The sequence below is a fragment of the Peromyscus californicus genome, unplaced genomic scaffold, assembly GCF_007827085.1.
Source record: "Peromyscus californicus insignis strain IS unplaced genomic scaffold, ASM782708v3 Scaffold_4__1_contigs__length_199733344, whole genome shotgun sequence".
NCBI classification, from domain to species: Eukaryota; Metazoa; Chordata; class Mammalia; order Rodentia; family Cricetidae; genus Peromyscus; species Peromyscus californicus.
Window position 1 is genome coordinate 21,285,610 of NW_026294562.1, and position 24,921 is coordinate 21,310,530.

The following is a 24,921-nucleotide window of genomic DNA, read 5'->3' on the forward strand; positions in this document are numbered from 1 at the left end:
AGTTAGTGGTGAGTGTGTGTCAATACAGAGAACTTTTCTGGCACTCTGTAACCTGCAAAAAGTATGCTACAGAATGGAGTAAATAGAATTATTTCAAACATATATGTGTACATGCAGATGTGTAGAACCCAGGGATTGCAAAGCCAGCTGCTTTAACAGGCAGAGATGAGCAGAATGGGATCAATAGGAAAAAACAAGGAGTCCAACTCTGCTGTCCCTAATTGTTCAAAACTAAATTATTTAAACTATTGCGTGGACTGAATCCAACTACAAGAAACCGTTTTATGACTTACAATATAAATCTCAAATAAAGTTAAAGATGTAAATAACACACAGTGGTTATTTCAGAATGGTAGAGGATTTTTTAGTGTTTCTGTTCTGTTTTTAGCTTGTGATTTTCTGATAGGCAGGTATTATTTCTGTGGAATAGGAAAGAGTATGGATTCATCCACCAAAGGCAGTTTGGACCTTTGAGTAAAAGGTCACTGGAAGACACTTCATAGTTTTTTTTCTGAAGTTTTTGCAAAATAGATCTCTCTTGATGACCAGGGATGATTAATATTGCCTGGAGGATCAGTGGTCTTGGGTCTTGGGAGCCGACGCTGGTACTCATTGGCCTGAGGAAGCCAGCTATAATGGAGCTGTGGAGAGAAATAAGCCAAGGAAGAGCCAGATGAAAGATAGTAGGGTATCCTCACTGCTGGAATGCTCTGTATGATGGCCTCCTGGCCTGGCCAAGTCCAAGGTTTGGGTGATGACTTGGTCCCCAGCATTCCTTCAGGTGAGTGGAAAAGCCACTTTTGCTTTGCTGCAAGGAGCTGTTGCCAGGGTGGCTGGCTGCAGATGGTGATGAGAAAGAAAGCCCTGATGCTGTGTGAGATCCTGGGGGACCAGGATGAGACAGTCACACCAGACAGGGACAGTCTCTAGGGAACCTGTAGCCTTCTGCGTGAGTAACCTCAGCGTTAGCTATCAGGGGGAATAGCACACAAGCACCTATATCTAGTGGAAGGATTAGTTTAAACTCTCAAGGGTACAAACAGGTGGGGATTTGTGTCCTCAGAAACTCCAAGGTACCAGGGAAGAGCCAGTCTGCATGCCATCATTAGGAGAAATCCATCATGTAGCTAATAATAGTCCAGACACACAAACCAAGTGCCTCCCCCGGAAGTATGCACAGGAATGTGGGCATGGGCAAGTGAGTATACTGCCTAAGACAGGGTAGAGTCTGCCTGCACTGGGTTCTGTTTTCTGCCTAAAATGAACAGACATGGAAGTAACAGTCAGAGATATGGGTCACAAGCAGCACTGGTCAGGTGTGCCAAGATGGCATGGCACAGGGCAGGGAGAAGACTCAGTAAGCAAAGTGGTTTTCGCACAAGCATAAGGACCTGAGTTTGAATCCCTAGCACCCACATAAGAAGCCAGGCACTGTAGTGTATGTCTGTGACTCCAGTACTAGGGGGCAGAAGTGGAAATAGGTGGACCCTTGGAACTCACTACTCAGCTAGGTTAATTGAATCAGTGAGGTCCGGATTCAGCGAGAGACCCTGTCTCAAAAAATAAGATGGAGAGAGAGTGAGGAAGAAAGCTGATGTTGACCTCGGGCCCCACATGCACCTGGGTACATATGCAACTGCCTTCACATCCACACACACGTGCAGGTGCACTTGCACACACTTATGTACTCACCCAAGCCCCCCAACTCCCAGTGAGGATGGATTCCTGGGATCAGGGGTTTCTAAACTTGTCTGATCATCACCATTTCCTGGACAATGTCTCTGGAAAACAGCTTAACCAGAACCCACACAAACTGGGTCAGAGAATGATCCTGCTGGCCTCGAATGTGCTTCTGTCTAGTACCAAACACACAGAAAGGATGTTCATTAGGGGTGAAGTGGTTACCTCCAAGAAAGGAAGCATGGGGGTGGTGGGCAGCTTCATGTTGTGTTTTGTACACTTTTCTTCTGTTTGGATCTTCTACAATAATGCTTTACAAATGCTCTGTGGGAGGAGCTTCATGAGTACAAGGAACCACAGACCCCCTCAACCTGACAGGTACCTTCAAGTCACTGAATCCTACACTACATGGGAAAGCCCAGCTCCCAACATGCACTGAGTGCCTAAAGTCTCAGGGCTAGCCAGTGACTGAAATTAGACCAGAGTGCCAATGTCCTGGTCTGGGGACAGGTGACTGCTAAATATTTGCAGTCCCCCCCCCCCCCCCCGCCAAGCTGTCAGAAGAAATACACCATGTGTTGTTGTCTAGGAGTCAAAGTTAACCAGGCTTCTTGGAGTTTTGCTTGCTGAGGTTGGCAGCCTTAAACCCCCAGGAATGGCTTAGACTAAAGCCATGAGAGGAAGGAGCCAAAGTTCCCCAGAAAGGGCCAAGGCACGTTCCAGAGAGTGGACACGGGCCAGTTTCCAGGCATACCCTTTGCTTGAATGGCAAGTGGGCATTTTCTCAGTAGGGATCCTGGTGTCTCTGCTACACTCTTAGTACCAGAACAGGACTTGTGCAGTTGGTCAGTTTATTGGTCATGGTGATGGCTTAGGTTGATTTTTCTTGGGAGGAGTGGGGTTAGGGCTCATATTATATTTTCCCTGAATTGCACACTCTGTGTGTGTGTGTGTGTGTGTGTGTGTGTGTGTGTGTGTGTGTGTGCTCTCTCACATGCACAGTGTTGCAGCTGAGGCATGGCCGGGTGCCTGGAACCATCATTCTTCATTTGCAGGCACCTCCTTTGCCAACTATTTGGTCTGCTCTGATGTTTCCAAATGCAGTCGTTAGTGAATTTTTGTGTTTGGAACAAGTGCATTGTGTTGGCTAAGCTGGTCCCTGGGAGGGGTCAGTGCCATGAAATCTGCTGGGAGGAGGCAGGTCAATGCCCCTTTGGCAGGAGGGAGAGCGGATTAGGGCGGATTGTAAAGTAGACATCTTGCTCTGCATCAAATTTTTTCCCAGGGCAGTGTGTGAAAAATCCAGGCATAATGCGTGCATAACTTTTTATGAATGGACCCTTTATGACTCCCCACAGAGCCCATTGGAGTATCCTCATCTGCATTTCCTCTTCTTGATATCCTTATTAAACTCCTCTAAACCCAGGAACCAGATTTCAGTCTAGGAATTGACACCTCTCCATGCCAGTTTCTCGATAACCTGCCCAGCCTCTTCGGAGGGAGGCTGCTTGCGACCCAGGTTTTCACTTACTGGTTTCAAAAGAAAATTAAGTAGATGAGAATGTTTCACAGCTGGTTAAAGATCACAGGTGGGTTTTCTGTTCCAGGGGCCACTTACCTTTAACAGGGGGTGGGGGTTCAGGGGTGATGCCTATAGAGGAGCCAGTTAGTAATCTTAAACACGGTCCTGCAACATGGATTCCCCTCCCCTGCTGCCATTAGAGGGATCACTTCAAGCACCCTACTTTTGTCTGCAAAACTGCCTTGGCATTCAGCGTCACCATAATGCACACAAAAGCCCCTTATCCCGTTTCCTTGAAACAGGGAGGGGAGTTCAGAAAGGCCAGGCTGGCCCCTCGGAGTCGCGTGGCCCCCGCTACTGAGGCTTCCTGGACAAGGGCAGTTTCCCAAAGGAACAGAAATGATAGTGTGAGGCCAACAGCCAAGCCTGGCACCGACACAGATGTGCTTTGTGGTCTGAGGCCTTGATCTTCATTTGTACCTGTCCTCTTCCAAGCTGGGACATGACCATGGCCCTTCCATTCCCAGGGAACACACTTGATTTCCCAAATTGTGCAATGTTCAGAATTACACCCAAGTTCCTTTTGATGGTGACGGTGACGGAGGAGACAGCGACAATAAGAATCTGCATCTCAAACGACCAGACTTCAAATTTTGCTTCCACCTCCAGCTTTGAGGCAAATGCTCTTATCCTCACTTTGCTCAGCTGTGAAATGGGGATAATAACAATACCTAATTCAGGGGAGGGCAGTGTGTTAGATTTCCCTTGCTCTGACAAAATACCTGAGGGAAATCAACTTGAAACAGAAAAGGTTTATCGAGCTCACGGTTTCAATCCGTGACCCAATTGCTTTTAATTTGGCGACAAGGCCAGAAGCACCTGGCAGAAAAAACTGTTGCTCATTTCATGGTGACAGGTGTGAGTATGGGGACAAGGAGAGGATATTCCTTGAGAGCATACCTCCATTGACCTAGTTCCTCCCACTTCTAAATAGTCTTTAATCTATGAATCTGTGAATGGATTGATCAGTTGCTAAGATCAGAGACCTCAAGACACTGCTGCCTCCCCAAAGCCCTACATCTGATCACTCGGGCCCAAACCTTCAACCCAGGAGCTTTTGGGTCACATTTAATGTTCAAACCATCACAAGTGGGGATGAAATGATATAGTCCATGTCAGGTGCTTCAGACTGGGTCTTACACAGTCCATGATGAAAGGGGGCTTCCATTAGAGCTTCTTTTCCATTAGCAAAGGCTGAGATGTCAGCTAAGAATCACAAAGATTCCAGGGTGGAACAATATACCTGCCTGGGCCGGAGGACTGGGCAGGGGTGGGGCATCCCGCAGCAGGGTCCCACAGCAGGGGTGGCAGAGGGCTCTTCTTACTGAGTTAGGTCCCTAGGCAGTGAGAATGTAGGCCTCCCTGCTCCCATTTGTAATCGGTCCTCAGTGACTGTGGCAGCTGGGTTTTTGTTGTTGTTGCTGTTGTTTTGGGTTTTTTGTTTGGTCGATTGGTTTTTATTTTTTGTTTTTTGTTTTTTTTGGTTTTTTTAAGACAGGGTTTCTCTGTGTAGTTTTTGCTGTGGGATGTTCTGTATGTCAAATGTGTTGCTGATTAGTCAATAATTAAAACACTGGTTGGCCATTGGCTAGGCAGGAAGTGTAGGCGGGACAAGGAGGAGAATAAAGCTGGGAAGTGGAAGGCTGAGTCAGAGAGACACTGCCAGCCGCCACGATGACAAACAGCATGTGAAGATGCCGGTAAGCCACAAGCCATGTGGCAAGGTACAGACTTATAGAAATGGATTAATTTAAGCTGTAAGAACAGTTAGCAAGAAGCCTGCCACGGCCATACAGTTTGTAACCAATATAAGTCTCTGTGTTTACTTGGTTGGGTTTGAGCGGCTGTGGGACTGGCAGGTGAGAGAGATTTGTCCTGACTGTGGGCCAGGCAGGAAAACTCCAGCAGCAAGTTTTGGTGCCTGTCCTGGATCTCGCTCTGTAGACCAGGCTGGCCTCGAACACACAGAGATCCGCCTGGCTCTGCCTCTCGAGTGCGGGGATTAAAGGCGTGCATCTCCACCGCCAGGCAAGCTGGGGTTTTAAAGAGTCCTGCTTAGGGCTGGCGTGGTCTGACTGCTCGGTGCTCTTCCTGTTAGAAAGTGGTGATCTCCCATGCTTTCCTGTTTTTTCCCAAACACTCATCACAGTAATTGGCCATACCAGATGTCATTACCCCAAACTTACAGGCCTCTAGTATGTTATTTCTTTGTGTGTATGTGTGCGTGTGCATGCTTGTATGTGCATGGGTGAACATGTGTTCAGGAGCATATGCATATGTAAGTAGGACTAGATTGGGTGCCATTCTTCAGATACCACCCACCTCCGGGCTGGCTAGCCAGGGAGACTCCTCCTTCCCAGTATTAGAACTGTAAGCACACACCACCACGCCTGACTTTCTCACATGGCTTCTGGGCTCAAATTCAAATCCTCATTCTTGCACAGCAAGAACTTCACCAACTGAGCCATTTCCCCAGCCCTTCTAATGTGTTTCTCCTTGCCAAAGTTTTGGCAAAACTTTTATTGCATTGAATATGACCACCACCAAATCCAAATGGCTAGAGGCGGCAGCCAGAACCAGGAGGACGCCAAGTCACCTGGCACCCCTCTGCACTGTTTCTTCTCAAAGAACGTAACCAGAGCTGACCATCTGGAAAAGCCCATTTGTGCTACTAATTCTTCCCCAGGCTTATGCCTTTCCACATTTCTCAGAAGAATAAAGCATAATTATAGTGTCTAGTGCCTTGTCCAGGGCTTTATGTGGTGTTAATTGTTAAAACACCCACTTTTTTTTAAATTGAATGCTGATCACAACGGCACGTGTTTATAATTCCAACACTTGAGAAGTTGAGGCAGGAGGATCCAGCAAGTTCGAGACCAGCCTGAGCTACTTAGTGACTTCAGTGCCAGCCCGGGCTATATAGTGAGACTTTGGGCTTAAGCTGTAGTTCTTTTGCCTCAAGTTGAGGCAGCTCAGGAGGTACCCAAGTCCACACCTTCCTCCAAGCTAGGGAGACACTCTATGGCTCCCCAAGGCCTGTGAACTATGGGGAAGTGGCCTCCGTTCTCTCTCAGGAGCCTGTAGTCACGATGCTGTGTCACATCAGGGCTGACATGGGGAATTTTGCATGGCTGTGTCATGAGCAAAAGTCTGGACAAGCCACACTTACTGAACTCAGAAAGAACAAGGGCCCTTGAGTCATGTTGCCTTGCTGGGCTGTGTGCAGGGACTGGAGACACCATTTTCTGTTCTCCCAGATCCTTAAATCTCCTTGTGATCTTTTCATTCTGTTTTAGCCATTGTCTTAGCTTGAGGGAACAGGACAAGGAGTCGGTCCTTATGGGTCTCCACAGTGTCCCTCAGAAGTTCTTCATTCCAGTCTTCCTCCTGGGTGTCACCGAGCCAGCAGGCTGGGAAACTCACTCTTCTTTAACTCCATACCTTTGGTATCACGCCTGGTTCTGAGCAATTCAATGCTAAGAGGCTTCGGTCTCTGGTCTTTGGTGTCTTAGTCTCGGGCCCCCGCTTCTGAGGCAAGGGCAGCAGAATGCCCAGTGCCCCAAAGGGAAGAGTGTGGGTGTCATCAGAAAGACACATCAGCAATAGCTCAGCACCATCCCCTTCCCCTGAGAGCCACCACAGGACCCACCAAGGACCCATGTGGCAGGGAAAGGTGCCTGCAATCTGCCCTGTACTTCGACTGCACGTGTCCTTCATGGGCACACTCTTGGACCCATCTTCAGCCCTGTGTGTGCTGCAGGATCAGCTGTCATTTCAAGGGTCATTGATTACTTCCTGTCTTTCCTTCAGGAGGATGTGGTGAGGTGAGCTCAATGTCCATAGTGTCCTGACTGTCCTTTTCCTTTCCAGGGAGGTTTTGCGGCGATAAGGTACCTGAGCCCCTCGTCTCCTCAGACAGCCGGCTGTGGGTGGAATTTCGTAGCAGCAGCAGCATCCTGGGCAAGGGCTTCTTTGCAGTATATGAAGGTTTGTTCTTGATGGAGCAGCCAGGCAGATGACCACTGGCAAGTGTCTGTCCTTCTAATGCAACCCGGTTCCTTCCCAGGTGTACAAAGCAGCTTGCTAGAGGGTCCAAGCTGAGTACCGCACACTGCCTCTGTCACATTGGACAGGCAAAGGCCAAGTGTGCTGAGCTCAACCACTGTCGCAAGCCCACTGAGCTCTCCAGGTGGGGTAGGGATGGTGTCAGGGTATAGAGTCCTGTAGAGACGGCAGTGGCCTCTGACCACCCATGAGAGCTCTTGTTTCATCAGTGAAAAGAAAACCTGGTACTACCTGGAGGTCCCTTTTCATGTATGAGATCACCCCGAGGGCCGCTTCTATGTTTTTTAACTCTCCCTTCTCACAAAGGAATGGAACTAAAAAGTGCCAAAGCCCCCTTCGCCTTGAATCATTGAAAATTTGGTGAATCCAAAATTTTATTTCATAAAAGAAATTGTGAACACATCTGCGCTTGCACATGTGTGTCTGCATGCACAGAAGTGTGTGTGTGTGTGTGTGTGTGTGTGTGTCTGTGTGTGTGTGTCTGTGTGTCTGTGTGTGCAAGCACATGAGTTCTCTGCAGTTCCACCTTCTCCAGGCCCACCTGAGTAAGACTCTGAGGATGTGGCCAGGCTCCCACAGTTGGAATGATCCCCCACATGGTTCCGATGTGCAGAGAGGGCGCTACATGACTGTCTAGAGTTGAAACTCTTGGGCTTTAAAGGCCGACTTGGTTAGACCCAGACGAAAACACTGGCTCTTGGAGCCACCTAGTGGCAGTAAGTAGCCACTCCCCTGCATTTGTTAGATGTGACCACAGATTGACCCTCTTTTTTCATACTTCTTTCTAAAGCCATGTGTGGGGGAGACATTACCAAAGACGCTGGTCAGATCCAGTCCCCCAACTACCCTGACGACTACAGACCTTCCAAGGAATGTGTGTGGAGGATCACAGTGGCGGACGGGTTCCACGTGGGACTTACCTTCCAATCCTTTGAGGTGAGCCCTGCTGGGATGTTTTCCTAAGAAAGAGTGGGAGCTGATGCGTGCTCCATGCTCTCTACTCTACAAAGACTGGTTCTTATAGCTCCACAGAGATTCTGAAATTGCAACGCTCAGGAGCCTGAGGCAGGAGGAAAGTGAGTTTTGGGCCAGACTGGACTATGTAGTGAGACTTTGTCTCAGCAAAAACAAACAAACAAACAAACCAACAAAACACAAAAATACCAGAAAGGACTGGGGGTGGGTCTGGGGGGATGGCTCAGTCAGTGAAGTGTTTTCTTGTCTTGCAGGCATGAGGCCCCGAGTTTGATCCCAAGTACTCATTTTAAAAGGCCAAGCACAGTGTACCCTTGTCAGCCCAGGGTTGGGAAGGCAATGCAGGCAGATCCCTAACTGGTTGCCTAACTGCTGTGCTCCAGGTTACTGAGAAACAGCAAAGTAAGAGGCTTTTGAGGAATAAGGGTTGTTTACCTGTGGCCTACACACACACACACACACACACACACACACACACACACACACACACACACACTCTCACATTCACATCTAAAAGAGACAAGTTTCCACTTTGGGTTAAAATTGGAAGCTAAAAGCCTATTTCAAGCCCATTTCCTTTGCTTCCCTTAGACCCTCTCCAGCTTGGCCCACCCCGACTTCTGCAACAGGGACAGCTGCCTCTTCAGATTTGAGAGTGATGGTTAGGTTTGGATTCTGAGTTAAAAAGCTTGAAGCCAGGCCAGCCAGTGGCATCCATGCGGCCTCTGTCTTTCACTTTAGATCGAAAGGCATGACAGCTGTGCTTATGACTACCTGGAAATCCGCGATGGTCCCACCGAGGAGAGCGCCCTGATTGGCCACTTCTGTGGCTATGAGAAGCCAGAGGCTGTCAAATCCAGCGCCAACCGACTGTGGGTGAAGTTTGTATCCGATGGTTCCATCAATAAAGCGGGCTTCGCAGCCAACTTCTTCAAGGGTATGACTTAGCAGTTTGGCCCTGTGTTCATTCACGGGAAGAAAACTTTCCCTAGTATAAGATCCCCAAATCTATATGAGGCCTTAGCAGCAGCAAGGCTGTGGCAGGTAGGAAGCTGTTCATTCAGAACTGCTGTAGGGCCCTGTGGGCTTCAAACCTGTGAGGAACAGGCTCCACTTGGCTTCTTCAAGGAGATTTCTATTTGGGGAAATGAAAGTTAGTGATTTTTTAAAGGGTATATGTGTGTTTGTGTGTATGTGATAGCATGTTCACGTGAATGTGGGTACATGTATGTGTGTGTGGGTGCATGTACATGTGAGGCCTGAGGTTGACATTAGGAGTCTTTCTAGATGATTTCTACCTTATCCTTTGAATCAGGGTCTCTCATTTTGGCTAGCCTAGCTAGTCAGCTTGCTCCAAGGATCCTTCTGCCTTCTGATGTTGGAATTACAAGCAGGCTGCCATGCACACTTGACATTTGTGTGGGTGCTGGGGGTCTCAACTCAGGTCCTCCCACTTACACAGCAAACACTTTACCTATTGAACCCCGTCTTCAAGACCTAGTGATTTTACCAGGTCAAATGTATTTAGTGAAACCCTGAGTTAATTAATAAGAACCCATGCATGACAACTTCATTAACAGAGAGCTCACTGGGTCCCAGGGCCTAGGCAAGGTGCTTTCTTTACCTGGTATTATTTTGTTCCTGTAATAACCATTCCAGTTAGGTTTGGACTATATTGATCCGAGCTGAGAAGGGCTGCTGAGGGTCACTCGGAGATGAGTGGCAGATTAAAGATCTAAACCCTGTATGACTACAGGCCCCAGACCCTCTACAATCTTGTCTGGCACTCCTTGGTGTGGGCCAGAAAGGCAACCCAGGTCTTCCACTTCCAGAGGCATTGGCTTCCATCCCCCATGCTTGTCCTCGGGGGGGAGGGAGGACAGTAAGGGAACAAATTTCCTTGATGGACCCAGACCCAGATCACAAAGGCAGACCTAGTGTAAGAAAGTGCTTCTGTGGACAATCAGGATCACCAAAGGATGCACACCCTCCTTAATAAGAACCCAAGAGTATTCCCTAGGTCTGGTCTACCGTGGCTGGGTGCCAGGAGCCTGCCAACAGCCCTCAGTAGAGATAGAATATCCCTGCAGCCCCTTCTTCATGGCTCCCTCATTATGGTACTGCTTGGTGTCCAGCCATCCATACCTACTTCATGGGGGGCTGTGTCCTGCCTTCCTTCCTCTTCTATGTCTCCTGGCTGTGACAGATAAAAATCCCAACCCCTTCCCTCCATCCCCATCTTTCTTGTGCCTCCTTTTTCTTTTATTGTTTTAGTTTTTGAGAGAGGGTATTATACTGTAACCCAGGCTGGCCTGTAACTCACTCAGATCGGGGCCATTCTCATGCCTCAGCTTCAGGGAGCTCAGATCACAAATGTGAGCCACGATACCTGGCCCTGCCTCTTCTTAGATACCTTTCCTAGGTTCTCTGTAAAGGGACGACTGTCAGAAGAACTGACTTCAAGACATACTACCCTGCTAGGCAGCCTCATGTCCTTACAGAAGCCCCAGTTCCCCCTTGTAGAGCAGAAAGAAGAAAATCTGTTGAGTTGTGAAGCTCCAATAAAGCGATGGCCTGGAAATGCTTTGCAAGCTGTTGAGTCCCAAGCGAGATACAGGGTTATTGTTCTTCCCATTGGGGCATGCAGGGAAAAAAATCAAGAGACAGAATGAAAATCTTATTGCCCAGCTTCCTTTGACCAGTGAGGCCACAGCAGGATGCCCCAGAGCACAGTGTCTGGCTCGTGTGTCTTTGCCAGGGGGAGGGAGCTGGAAACCACAAAGCCTGTGGCAGAGCCAGGGTGAGCCAGAGAACCTTGTGCCTTGATGCCAGTTGGCAACAGCCTTTGCCTGGGGCCCAGCTGGCCCATAACACTGGCCAGGGTGCCAGCTGGCCTCAGCACTGATCTTCTGGTGCCAGATGGCAGCCCCTCAGAGCCAACTGGCTAGGCAACAGGCAGAGCCTTACTCGCTGCTTACTTTAAGAAAGGATGGTGGCATTCAGGGCTTGGCTGGTCCCACAGCCCTACACAAGGAGTGTGAAATCCTGCTTGAATCCCTACACACTATCATTCCAGCGCAGAGGGACCATACAGGATCGAGGGTGGCAATGAAGGCTTCCTTCAAGGTATTTCTTCAAAGTCCTGGGGTGTGCTCAAACTTCTCTTTCCTTACCTGTCTCTGAAATGATTTTAAGATCCCATGTGGGTCTCATTATTGAGCCATAGAATGGCTCCTTCTTTCCCTGTGTACGTAGGGGGGTGGAAAGAAGCCAGAGCTCTGGCCATAATTGACTAAACTCTAGTTCTAGCCAATTCTACCTGCATGCTCTCAGATTTTCTTCGAAGGTATGCGCTGTGTGGGGTGAGCATGAGCCAGTGGGCTTGGCGCAGGTGATGCCTTGTGGCACTGTGGAGGCCATGAAGCCACCAGACCCTGGCAAGCCTGGTGCCCAGTTGCCTGCCACTAACCGACGCTGGCACAGTGCTGCAGACAGGCACAGCCCACTGCGCTGGCGGCTCTTCTCCATCTCCTGCCTTACGCGTTACCCCTTTTGTCTCCACACGAATGGTGCTTTCGCTGCTTTAAGTTATCCCACTAGCTTTTTTTCTGTCACCTAGCAACAACTGTGCTAAGAAGTGGTGATCCCCTCTTTCTTACCTCTGTGCCCTGCCCACAACCTCCGCATCTCCTGGCATGGGAGCATCCCCTCCGCTCCCCGTGAGTCTTTACTTATCTTTGTCTTTTCTCATGGGATCTTTTCTAAGTTTCCTCCGGTCAGTTTTGTAAACCTGGGGCGCTGCTCCGGTCTGTCTGTCCCTCCTTCCCTGACCCATCTTTGAAGCCCTTCCCTTCACCCGCTCTTGCCCTTCTCCTCTCCTGCTGCCCACTGTCTTTCTGCCTGATCTGGATGGGCCCATGTTTCTCTCTCCTTCCACTGTCCCTATTATTGTCTTTCCAATTGCTGGAATTGCAGAAACTTTGTCAGAGCTGTTTGAAGTGACCACCCCACACACCGACCACGTGCCAGTCCTTCACAGGCATAATTTCCAACCACCGCAAAAGCCAAGGCCATTCTTGTCATTTTCAAACTAGGGGGAAGCTCAGAGAAGTTACACAAGCAGCATCCAAGTCCATGTGATTGGATCACATCAGTTGATCCATCTTGACGTGGCTCCCAGACTCTTTCTACTGCTATCTATCATCCTATGTATGTTCATCTTTGCGAATTTTTTGGCAGATGTCTAAGAAAGTGCTTTGTGTCTTTCAACACAATGAACAAATAGTTACTTGAACACCATTTCAACATGTTTAATACTGCATTTAATTAATGGCCATGGACAACTTCACTTCCCTGTTCACAACCTCTCTAGGTGCCCAATGACAAACTCATTTCAGTCTTTGTTGGGTCCAAGAACACCTGATATTCAGAGTGACCCTATATAATATCCACTGAATGAAACGTAGGGGTACTGACAAGCTATCATCCCCCCAGAGAAGGGCAACCAGGCTGACAAAGGATTCATGCATCACAGACAAGGAAGACGGGCAGAGAGTAGGCTCATCTGAGTTGGAAAATGGTAGTAAAGGGCAAAAAATAGTAGAGAGGGGGTTGCATTTCTGCAGTTTGTTTCCAACTCTTAGATATTCTGATTTCTTTCATTTCCTTGTGCAACTTGTTCTTTCAAGATTTGGCCAACAGCTTCATGCTTTCTCTGCCCCTCCTTACCTCGGTGCCACAGACCTACGTTCTCCTTCCTGCCCCACCCACTTTGCATTTTAAATGATGTCCTTCCTCCATTCCCCTCTTCTGGCATAGTCAGGGCACATCCTGTGTGCTAGCTTTCATGGATAGATGTACATAGCCTGCTAACAGAATAGTTTTCCTTTCATTTCTAATACTCTTCTTGGAGATGGCCATTGCTAAGTATTTTCTTTGCTTTAGTGGCGTGTGAGCTAACAGTGACTCCTGCCTTCTCTCTATGGTCAAAGCTCATAGCATCCTACTCCTTGTTGTTTAATGTTTAATAAACACTGGGCACCTGTTTATGCTGAATCCCTTAGGCTACCAATCTCCAAGCCTCCCTCCTGCTTACCCAACAATTTCTCCCAGGAGCACTGGCTAATCTGAGAGCCCAGTGTTTTCTGTATGTTCTTTTTTTTTTTTCCTTTTTTTTTTTCTGTATGTTCTTAAGAATTTCTATAAAAATGCTGCCCAGCAGACTTCTAGTTCTGTCTAGGATACTCGTACATCTTCATCTAGAAATGCATCACACCATTATCATCCTTTGCTGAATGTCTCTAAGAAGTTCTCTGCTTATGGAAGAGAATCCCAATTCCATGGTACTAAAACGATGAGGCCTCTGGTGTGGAACCTGGTGAGATTCATGAAGCCAATCATGTACACTGAATGGGCACCTGGTATAATTCTGTTCTCCAACCTGGCTCTTTCTATTCTGCATAACTAGATGCCCCTGTTTATGTGATCAGGATCCCACCTTTGACTGTAGCTGCTGCATATGACTGTCAAGTATAGACACAGGAGTTTGGGGGAGGTGGTTACTGGAAGTAGCTCTTGTCATAGAGGCATGTACCTGGAGCCTTAGGATATGGAACAGAGGGGACATACTGTGCATCTTGGTGACAATTTAACCCTGTCGCTTTCCCTCCCACAGAGGTGGATGAGTGTTCCTGGCCAGACCATGGTGGGTGTGAGCAACGCTGTGTAAACACACTTGGCAGTTACACATGCGCCTGTGATCCTGGTTACGAGCTGGCTGCCGACAAGAAGACATGTGAAGGTTGGTACTACTGGACCTGTCAAGTTGAAATTACAAGGAATTGGAGATTACAAGTTTTAGAAGTGGAGACAGAGATATGGGCAGGTGACTGAATATGAAATAGCAGTGTTCAGGAGAGCCACCTATTTTTCTGAGGCAGAAGAAAGCGGGGACAGTCACAAACATAACAGGTTCCAGCCATCCTTGAAACCCTGAGACAGAGGCTGCAGCTTGTCCCCTTCTGGGGACAATTCATGTGGTTGTCATGAGGACGCTATGAGTGCTCTGGCAGGACTCAGTTGAGAGCCCCTCACCTGCTACTTTCCCACGTGGCCTGGGTTCAGCCCACCTACCCACCTAAACGAATCCACTTGCTCACACAAGCCAGGTACAGTGAGTAGCTTGATGCAGACATCTCTAACTCTCCTTTGGTCCAAGACCCGGGGAGCCCCCCGACTGTAGAACAGGTCAAATGCTCCATCAGTACTTTAAAAGCAGTGGATGTGTCCCCAGCTTGTTCCTCTAAAGCCTCAGTGGAAAGCATTCATTTAAAAAAAAAGGATCTGAGTCTGTTCAGATTGTCTAACTTTTCCCTGATTATTAAAGGACAGCAGGCCTTCCTGATGCTTGGGGGATATCTCAGTCACTCGGAACCAAAAACAGATGAGTCTAAAATCTGTTTCCCTTCATGCAGTGGCCTGTGGTGGATTCATTACCAAGCTAAATGGCACCATCACCAGCCCTGGGTGGCCGAAGGAGTACCCCACAAACAAGAACTGTGTCTGGCAGGTGGTGGCCCCCACGCAGTACCGCATCTCCCTGCAGTTTGAAGCATTCGAGCTGGAAGGCAATGATGTACGTCTCTGCCCCGTGACCGATGGGGTGGTAGCTGTGTTGAGAAGTGATTCACAGCTAGGACAGGCTCTTCAGGCAGCAGGGTGGCCTGGGTGAAGCTGCTGCTTCTGGTGGAGACCTGGGGTGGAGACTAGGCAGAACTGGGGGCGGTGTTTCATTGAGTTGCTTCAGCTGCACGTCCATTACACTGAGTCCAAGGAAGGTGGAATCGAGAGTGAAGGAGGCAGGGGATGGGGATAGAGCAGTCAGGGCTGATCTAAACTCCAAGGTGTGGATCTGGGGACCAGTGTGAGGGGAACAAAGGCACCGAGGGCCAGCAGCAGACAAGGAGACTGTAAAGAGCCTGTCCCTGTCTCTTGGAAGTGGCGATGGATAGTCAAGTCAGGAGAGGCCTTGTCAGTACCCCACAGCCAGAGTGGTGACAGGAGCACCTCGTGACTGTACCTGGGAATAGTAGGAGGCCCTGGAGCTCCATGTGTTTCTCCACGTACCCCTGCCACAGCCCAGCTGGGGCTATCACTTGAACAACAGCAGTAGCCTAGCTCTTACCCACTCCGTCACCCTCGCAGGGAACCAAGAGAGACTTCCGTGCCCCAAATCCCAATGCAGGAAGCTCAAGAGATGGCCTGACAGTTGAGAGGGAGCACTGCTCTTATAGAGGACCCAAGTACAACTCCCAGCACCTTTGTTGGGTGGCTCACACAAGAATATAACTCTCCTGACCTCCACGGCCACCTGCACTCACATGTACAAATCCCCCCCAACACACACACACACATATACATAACTAAAGAATGAAGCACATCTTTAAAAATAAAACAAAACCAACCAACCAAACAAACAAACAAATGAAAAACCAATGCGTGGAAGGCTCTGGTGCCAATCAGGGCTAACCTCCTCAAAATGAGTATTTCACAGAAAAAAAAAAATAGCCATTTGAAAGGAACTGACCAGACCTTCAGCATTTAAGTTATTTGCAAAGAAAATTCTGTGCTAACTGAGGTAATGCGGATTCTAGTCCCCGCTCCACCACTGCTGAGCCAGGTGACGTCAGACGAACGTCTTTCCCCTTCGGGGCATTGTTTTGTTCACGGGAGACTATGATGGAGTTGGTCTGTGGCCACAGTTCGAAGACATCCCCATCTCTTGCCCTCTCCTCCTTTGCCATCTCCTCACAGCAGGGGCCCTTTGCTGAAGCCAATGCCTTGTGGTAGCCCAAGATATAAATAAGTAGAAGCAAGGAAGGAGCTTATAGTCTGCTGCCAGGCAGCTGACCTCACAGAGCCTCAGTTGGAAAGCCAGAGTCCCTGCTACCCTCTGGTGCTCACAGCACAGGGACACTTCAGAGGACTCCAGCTCCAGTGCCGGTTGACTGAGCACATTCGCCCGCAGGGAAGAGTGTAGTTCTGAGGTGGACACTCTGGTGAGGACCCACGTGTGTCAGCAGGAGGACTTCGGAAGGGAGGAGGGGGAGGGGAGGACGGACTGGACAGTTTGCTCTCCTGACCTCTGGATGGAGTCTTAGTTGTCAATATGAAATACAAGGGTGAAGCTGTAGTCCGAGAGTTCTAGGACATCGCAACTTTGGTGGCAAGAGGGTACAGAGGGAGGGGTGCCATCAGTGCCCCTGAGGCGCACCTATGAAGTGACTGAGGGGAAGCACACTGCCCTGGTCCATGTTCCCTCACAGGTCTGTAAGTATGACTTCGTAGAGGTGCGCAGCGGCCTGTCTCCCGACGCCAAGCTTCACGGCAAGTTCTGTGGCTCCGAGACCCCCGAGGTCATCACTTCGCAGGGCAACAACATGCGTGTGGAGTTCAAGTCTGACAACACAGTCTCCAAACGAGGCTTCAGGGCCCACTTCTTCTCAGGCAGGTGGGGCGGGCCTGCAGAGGCCCGAAGGCTCCTGGACCCTGAGTTCCTGCAGCCTCCTCTCTGCCTTCTCCAACTTCCTCTTCATCTGGTTTTTATGTTGGTGGCCCAGTTCATTTCCTGGGGACACCCCAACAACTTGCCACATGCCAAGTGTGGCTTAAAACCAAAAAAAAAAAAAAAAAAAATATTTTCTTAAGTTCTATGAGTCAGAAATTGGAATTCAAGGACACCACAAAGCATGTAGTGGGTCCTGTTGGTCACATCACACTGGAGTATGGCCTGTTCAAAGGGGTGTTTGGGTCTCTCTCTTAGTGCTCAGCATTGAAGCAGGCCCATTATTTGTTGGCTTTATAGGTGCTCAGAGTTCTGTCTTTGACTTTTGGGGGAGGCGGTCTCTCACTGAGCAAGTTCTGTTTTGTGTTATGGGCACAGCACAGACCTGAGCTCAGAGGTTGCCTGGATGGCATCCAGACTGGCATAAGCTTGCCCTGGTTGGGGGGGCCAGAAAGACAACATCCTGGTAAGTCCCAGCTTAGGGTAGCCTGACGAGGGCTGATACTTGGAGGAGGGGACCTGAGGCAGTGGGTACAGCCTCTCTGCCTGAAGCATGTGATCTGGGCCAGTTCTGAAAGGCTGAGGGGGATATAGTATGACTAGAAAGAAACTGACCAAGGTCTGGAGAAGAGGGGGTGTCACGAGCTTGGATTTGCGGGTCTCGGTGTTTACAAAGACTTGCAAGACCAGACTGGCAGGACCCATAGTTGTCTGGGGAAGCCACAGGTGGACCATGTCAGGCAGGGTTGGTCGAAACGAGCCATGAATGCTGGCTGAAGAGTGGGATCCAGTGGGACAGGATGGAAAGCTCTCTGTAGGTTCTGAGCAGGGAGGTCTCAAATCATGTGATCAAACCAGGCCAGGCAGGATGGAGCTGAGAGGGCCAGGAATCTCCTCAGAGGCAGGTATGCAAGGCCCTAATGAGGGGTATAGTTCCATGCTTACACACAGAGCCCAGAGACAGAGAAACTAGGTCTTAGGAGGTAAGGGCCCCATGAGTGTCAGTAGGAGGCCTTAGGAAGGGAGGAAGGAGGGGAGCACTGTACTGGGCTATGACATCAGTTTACACTCTAAGAGCTCTGGATAGGGTTTTGGTTGTTCCCATAAAACACAAGCCACAATGTGAACTGTTCTAGAACACCACAACTATGATGACAAGAGAGTACCGAGGGAAGGCTGATACCTTAATCCCTGAGGCACATATAGAGTGGGGTAAAGGAAGGAGGCGGTGGAATGGAGGCAGAACCTCATTTACTGCAGAAAGAAGGTGGCAATGGAAAGGTCCATGCTGCTAGAGCCTCAGGAACCACAGGATAAGGGCCAACACTAGGGGTCTCATGTGACTGTAATTATAACAACCAACAGTTCCTGGGGGCCTAGACATTCCGAAGGCTTTCCCGATTCCCATTCATTTTCCCGTCCAACAACCTGAGGGGACCCAAGACAATGGAGCCTGAAGTACTGCCCTGCTGAACTGAAGTGGGCAGCACCGGCCATGTGGCTCCTGGCCCACACACTTACCTCTCTACACACGGGGAACAGTGTATGTCCAAACCTCCGGGTCACAATAAGCTTCTTGCTGAATGACTGGGCATAGACGCTGCCTCGGCTTGTTTCTTTGCATGTAAAATGGAGGGTACAGATATGCCCTCCCAAGCTCTATTGGGAATTAACATAGATAACAATAGCATACAGGAAGTGCCAAGGACCCATTCAGTATATGGTGATCATTTTCATTATTGCTGCTTTTGCTGTTCACGTGAACCTGCCCTCCAGGGAGCTCCTTGGTTTGGATGGGAAGCAGGACAGAGAACATATGTTCCACCCATGAAAGTGTTTTAGGAGCACAGAGAACCCCAAAGAGGCCAATGGATGCCCCCAATATTCCAAACAAAGATCCCCTCTCCGTGACTGTCACCTCTTTGAGGGGACGTGATCTGGGAGGCTCTTCAGAGGAAACCACTTTTGAGCCACAGGGGACAGTAGCAAGCAGGCAGCTCTTCTCAGGAGAGCCCATTGGTCTCCGCAGACAAGGACGAGTGTGCCAAGGACAATGGCGGCTGCCAGCAGGAGTGCGTCAACACGTTTGGGAGCTACCTGTGCAGGTGTGGGAATGGGTACCGACTGCACGAGAATGGACGTGACTGCAAAGAGGGTAAGCTGGCACTGTCTGGGCCGCACCTGCTTCTCCAGGTGTGTGAGCGGGCAAGGGAGGGATGTGGGTGGGAGCTGGCATGGAGAGTCACCATCTGTAGAATGCCGTGAGATCTCCACGTGAATCTTCACTTTGGTGGCTCTCCTGTGGGACAGCAATTAATTGTCTTAGGGACAGCTGGTCAGGAGGCCCGAGATGAGTGCCTATTGCAGACTGATTAAGCCAGTAGGCTCCAGAATCAATATACCTACCTCTAAATTATGGCTTTGCCCTTCCCTAGCTATGTACCCTTTGGCTAGTTACTTAAATACTCTGAGCTTCATTTTCCTCTTCTGTGACGAGCAGGGTAAACATGGTAATCATGTGTCTTTCCTCAGGGTTTTGTAAGGATTGCAGCCTGCCTAGGAAGTGCTTGAGACGGTCTGATGCATACTGTGCATGCTAGGTGTCTATAAATATTAGGCCCATGTCTTTGTCATAACAGTGCCCCAGGCAGGACTGAGAATGAAGCAGAATATGAGGAATTTCACCTGCTCCCTTCAGAGCCAGATGGGTTTGCTTGTCCAGCCATTGTGGAAGAAGCCTGCCCTTAGCGTTTACTTGCCCTGTGAAGGGAGTTTGTGTATCCATGATAAATGTAGCTAAAGGCCTTGCCCTGCCCTGGGTCGGTGAAGGGCTTGGAGGATGGCGGAAGATGTGAAGACCACATACCTCTTTCTTATTTGGAGATGGGAAAAATTGAGAGGAGGCATGCAAACCACTTACCACAGAGGAAGACTAACTCAATATACTAGTCACCAAGCAAGCCATGGTACCACTCTTGGCTAATAACAGGTGATATGGGCAAAGCAGGCAGGCCATGGATGAGATTGATGGAGGGAAGGCATAGTGCCCCAGGGATCTCTGTTGACATTCACCATGGGTGGCACTCTCTAGGCCTTTTACATGTGACACTAACGCACACCTATGAGCCTGGCATTCCTGTTACACCTGAGGACAGAGAGGTCTTAATCCCATAAGTTGTAGCACCAATACTCTCCTGAACTCGGCCTGACCCCAGGGCCTGTGCTCTAACCAGACGCTGACTCTACCACGTTCACAGTGCCAACCTCCATGTGAAGAGTCACAGTTACAGAAAGGTTTCTCCTCCGGAGCCCGTTCAAACAAAGTCAGAACCAGGTCACACCGGATCCAGGCTGGCTGCCCACACATTGGGTATTGACCCTGAGACTCCCCTGTGATGCTGGCCCCAGTTGAATGACTGTTCTGTTCCCTTCTGACCTCTAGCTGGCTGTGCATACAAGATCAGCAGTGCAGAGGGGACCCTGATGAGCCCCAACTGGCCTGACAAATACCCCAGCCGGAAGGAATGTACGTGGAACATTTCGTCAACCGCAGGCCACAGGGTGAAAATTGTGAGTTGTTTCATTAGGTTGCTAAGGGCATAAACTTTGGTGTTGGGCAGACACGGGTTCAAGTCCCTGCTCCGTGTCCATCATGGAGCATGCCCAGGTCTGTTGTGCTACTGAGGAATGGGAAGATGCTGTGAATCTCGAAGTGGGGGCTGCTGGGCAGATGAAGGGAGTGTGCTCTGTAACAGCACTTCTTCTGGCGGCACTGTGTGAGGTGGCCGCCACCACACAGGTCTGCAGTGCTGTGTGGGACTCACTTGTTTCCGGAGCAGATCTCTCACAGGACATTTCACTCTGGAAGAAGAAAACAAAAGACTGAATTTACACAGAAGGCTGACAGGGGAAGGTCACAAGTTCTCAGGTACCCCATTCCTAGTCTAGAAATTTGTGACTCTCTCCAGAAGTTTCCCACACATGGGAAAAAGCATGTACCTTTTTTTTCTTTACTCAGATCACTCACGTAGAATAAATACAATTATTCATACTCTCTGCAATCTACATCTTTTTCAATTAACAGTAAGACCACTATGCTAATTCTTCCTTCAGTTAAAAAAGCAACAATTGCCTTGCATTTAAAGTCTCGTCTGCATATATCTGATATGTAGTCTTGCACAGCACATTTCATTATTTACAAAAAAAAAAAAAAAGTCTCTTCTCCAAATCCCATGTCTTAGCTCCCTCACCCCGACCTGTAGTGTATGGCATATGAAGCAACTAACAGCTAGAGAATCTCTCTCTCTCTCTCTCTCTCTCTCTCTCTCTCTCTCTCTCTCTCTCTCTCTCACACACACACACACACACACACACACACACATACTCACACACTCACAGACACATATGCACACTCACATACATAGGATCACACACACACACACACTCACAGACACATATGCACACTCACATACATGGGATCACACACACACTCACACGTGCACACGCACATACACAAACACCTCAGACTGTTGAGATGAGAAGATGGACTTTATGAATGACTGACGAATGCAGGGGGGAGAGAAGAGAACAGAGACACACGGTGATTTGTAGATGATCATGCCAGGGAGTTTCCTGCTGCACAAGGATAGATTAATGGGCTTCCAAGGCATCATGGGTAACAAAGGGACCCCAGAGCATAGGGCATGCTCCTTGGGCACCTCCTGTACATGACATGTGCTGCCAATGTAGAAACTGCTTTCTTCTGCCCTGGGTCCCTCAGAACAGTGTGGAATCTGGATGAGGGTGAGTTAAGGGTTGAGAGCCTTTGCCCTAGACTGCCATCTGCTGGAAAGATGCACTGTTCCTTGGTGGCATCCTTTCCTGATGATCAGGAAGAACAGTGTACCCAGGGGTGGGACCTCAAATCTGCAAAATGGGATGCCTTAACCTGAGGTGTCTACACACAAGATATCTCTTTGGAACATGGTTGGTGGGTATGTTGACTGAACTCTGCCTTTTTTCTTTAAACTACAGATTGTGACCCCCAAACATACAACTCATGTTCCCCTTCCCACTCTGTCCTTATATTTAAGCCTTTACCTAATAACCCCTGCTTACCTTGACACCACAGGCAGACTATCAATCAGTCATCTGTATGGCTTGAAACTGTTCAGCTCCCAGGCCAACAACTGGGGACAGTCTTTGGTGGAGGGTTAGAAAGAAAAGAGACCACAGAATCTGGTTATGGTTAATAGTGTGGCCTGGAGAAGGTTGGCGCTGGGTCATGTTCAATTTTCACTCCAATTAGCTTCTCTATTACTCAGTTTCTCCTTCTGTTCCCTGGGGATACTAATAGATCTCCATAACGTCATTAGAACTTAAGTGAGAAAATTCCCATAATTTATTGGCGTGGAAAAAAAACACCCAACAAATATCAGCACTTGGAGGCTGATGGCAGAACAGTGTGGCCCTTCTCAAAGGCACTGGAATTTCAAGTGTGTGGTAGTGGGCACAGGCTAACAGTAGCATCTCTGAAGCCACAGTTCCCAGGTTCCATAGCAGCTCTGCCAGTGAGGACCCTGGAAAAGCCACCTGACATCTTCTTGCAGGGGTCATGCATGGGGCAGGGTTGCAAAGATTGAATGAGGGACATTTGCAAGGCCCATAACACAGCCACCAGCATGGGTGAGCACTCAGTCCCAGCTGGCCTCTAGCATTAGAGGAGGGGGGTGCGAAGAAGTAAATCTGAGTGGTTGGGAGCCTGGCCCTGGGACTGGATGTTGCATCATCATGGCAATGGTGGGCACCCCTGCAAAGCTGGCAGACAGACACCTCCCGGTCCTGTGTGCCCCTCCCCTCTCCTTCCCTTCTCAATGCCCTATCCTTACCTCACTTTCTGCTCTCCCATCTCCAGACATTCAATGAGTTTGAGATTGAGCAGCACCAGGAATGTGCCTATGACCACCTGGAACTGTACGATGGGACGGACAGCCTGGCCCCCATCCTCGGCCGCTTTTGTGGCAGCAAGAAGCCAGATCCTGTGGTGGCTACGGGCAGCAGCCTGTTTCTCAGGTTTTACTCAGACACCTCGGTGCAGAGGAAAGGTTTCCAGGCTGTGCACAGCACAGGTGCGGGCCACTGCTGAGCACCTCCCAGGCTCATAGCTGATGAAGGACCACCTTGGGTCTGTCTGCCAGGGTGGGGTGAGGAGAATGGCATCCTTAAACGTCCCTGTTAAAAGAAACAGCAGCTGCTGCCATTGGCTGGAGGTTGTTCTTTTTGGATGCCTTTAGCTGACAAAATTGGATGTGGGCAACACTTTGTTGGTGCCAACCCCCCCCCATCTCCCTCTTTCCCCCTTAAAAATGCGCTTGTCATCTTGCTGACCTGTGAAGTGCAAAGGTCTGAGAACTGAGTGGTGGAGAGCAGCCATTGTACCCTCGAGGGGCCACTTCTGGAAAACGTTGCTTTTCCTTGTCATTTTTTTTTTTTCTTTTTTTCCTGGCACTCCAAAAGTCAGCGGCTCTGCCGGGTCCTCTGGAAGAAAATAAGTATGCTTCTGACTTACCTACACTGTTAAATATAAGAAAACCAATAAGGAAGTGGACTCTGCTCCGCTCAGTCTCAGCCCTGCGGAGGAGGAATGTAGGCCCTTTGATCCTGACCTTGAATTGTGGCAGAGACAGGGGCTGCCCAAGAACCTGCGGCGGCTTTTGTCTCTGGTCCTGAGCAGGAGGTCATGATCACGGGACACTGCCGTTCTTTTTAACAGCTCCTTTCCCACTGCGGCTCTTTATAATAGCCCCTCCCCCTTTCCTCCGCCCCCTCAAGTCAGAGCCAGAAAACAGGGCTCAGAGCAAACAGAACGGCAGTTCCCATGTCCAATCAGTCTAGCCTTCCCTGCTTAGGCAGACACCCCACACTTCATGAGACCCTCTGTAGCCTCTTGAGGATCTATACTCCCCCCACAGGAGTTTAAGGTCACAGATGAGTGACTTCACCCTCTTGTCCCTGTAGACTGAGTAGAATATGGGTGCTCTGGGTCAGAGAGATGGCTCCGTGCTTAAGAGCACTGGCTGCTTTTGCAGAGAACCTGGATTTGATTTCCAGCAACCACACGATGGCTTACAACTGTCTGTAACTCCAGTTTCAGGGGATCTGATACCCTTTTCTGGCATTCACAGACACTACAAGCACACGGTGCACGTATAAACGTAAAGACAAAACACCCATACACATAGAATAAAATGAAATGGAATAGAGGTGCACTGGGTGGGTTCGGGTCTCAGTGGGAAGTTGGAGCATACTCGGGAAATAGTTGCAGACTTTAATAAAGGGACTATTTCCAGCAGGGCTTGCGGAGCATGAGGACACCTCAAGGGACAGGACAGGGGTTGAGAACCACAAGCATATATAGTCACCCCAGCCCAGAAAGCAGACGGGGGAATGGGCAGAGCTTATTGCTTGCCAGATGTTAACCTCCTTCTGACCTGCGAGTGTTGCCAATGGCTGAATTGTTAACCTCCTTCTGACCTGCGAACGTTGCCAATGGCTGAACCCAGGTTCAGAGTGACAGGTCACGGAGGTGCTGGGGTGGTGGTGGTGCAGCAGGCCCTCTCTGTGCTCAGTGTATGTCTCCTGAGTTAAAAGGCAGGTCAGACATGAAGAGACTGTAGGCAGAGTAAGGACAGGGCCAGGCCAACCCGGGTGAACAACTCCAGCTGGGATGTTAAGAACTAAATAGTCCACAATCCACACCAAAAGTAGCTCTGCCTCCCCATCCCCACCCCCACTCCTCCACCCCACCCTGACGCCTGCATTCATGGATCCTTCCAGTAGAAATTGAAGTTTCTGTGTTGTTGGGCTCAGCTGCAGTTCTGATAGGCTTTTACCGCCCCCTACTGGCAGACACCATAAATTACAGCTGGTGGGAGTCCTTTCTGCTTCCAGTACCTCCAAGGCTTGGAATAGTTAGATCAGTCACACCGCTCTTAGTCAGGCAAGCCTCTCTTTGGCTCCTTTTTCCCCCTTGGTGGGGAGAGGGGCAACAGCTAGT

The 24,921-nt window shown here is 49.4% G+C and overlaps 1 protein-coding gene and 1 long non-coding RNA gene across 2 annotated transcripts in view; one reads left to right on the forward strand and one right to left on the reverse strand.

Annotated features, from left to right (window-relative positions):
* Positions 1-24,921, forward strand: part of Tll2 (tolloid like 2) — a 117,239-nt gene that overhangs the window by 87,033 nt on the left and 5,285 nt on the right. Inside the window, exons 11-19 of the mRNA XM_052761421.1 lie at positions 7,133-7,249; positions 8,118-8,263; positions 9,044-9,239; positions 13,977-14,102; positions 14,776-14,936; positions 16,627-16,807; positions 18,895-19,020; positions 20,308-20,435; positions 22,780-22,993. Coding sequence (XP_052617381.1) covers positions 7,133-7,249; positions 8,118-8,263; positions 9,044-9,239; positions 13,977-14,102; positions 14,776-14,936; positions 16,627-16,807; positions 18,895-19,020; positions 20,308-20,435; positions 22,780-22,993 — 1,395 coding nt within the window. The remainder of the gene's footprint in view (positions 1-7,132; positions 7,250-8,117; positions 8,264-9,043; positions 9,240-13,976; positions 14,103-14,775; positions 14,937-16,626; positions 16,808-18,894; positions 19,021-20,307; positions 20,436-22,779; positions 22,994-24,921) is intronic.
* On the reverse strand, positions 20,454-24,615 carry LOC128124776 (uncharacterized). Its single transcript, XR_008222977.1, has 4 exons — positions 23,253-24,615; positions 22,754-23,096; positions 21,984-22,065; positions 20,454-20,726 (listed from the first exon to the last, which is right to left on the reverse strand). It is a non-coding gene; the product is annotated as an uncharacterized LOC128124776 (long non-coding RNA).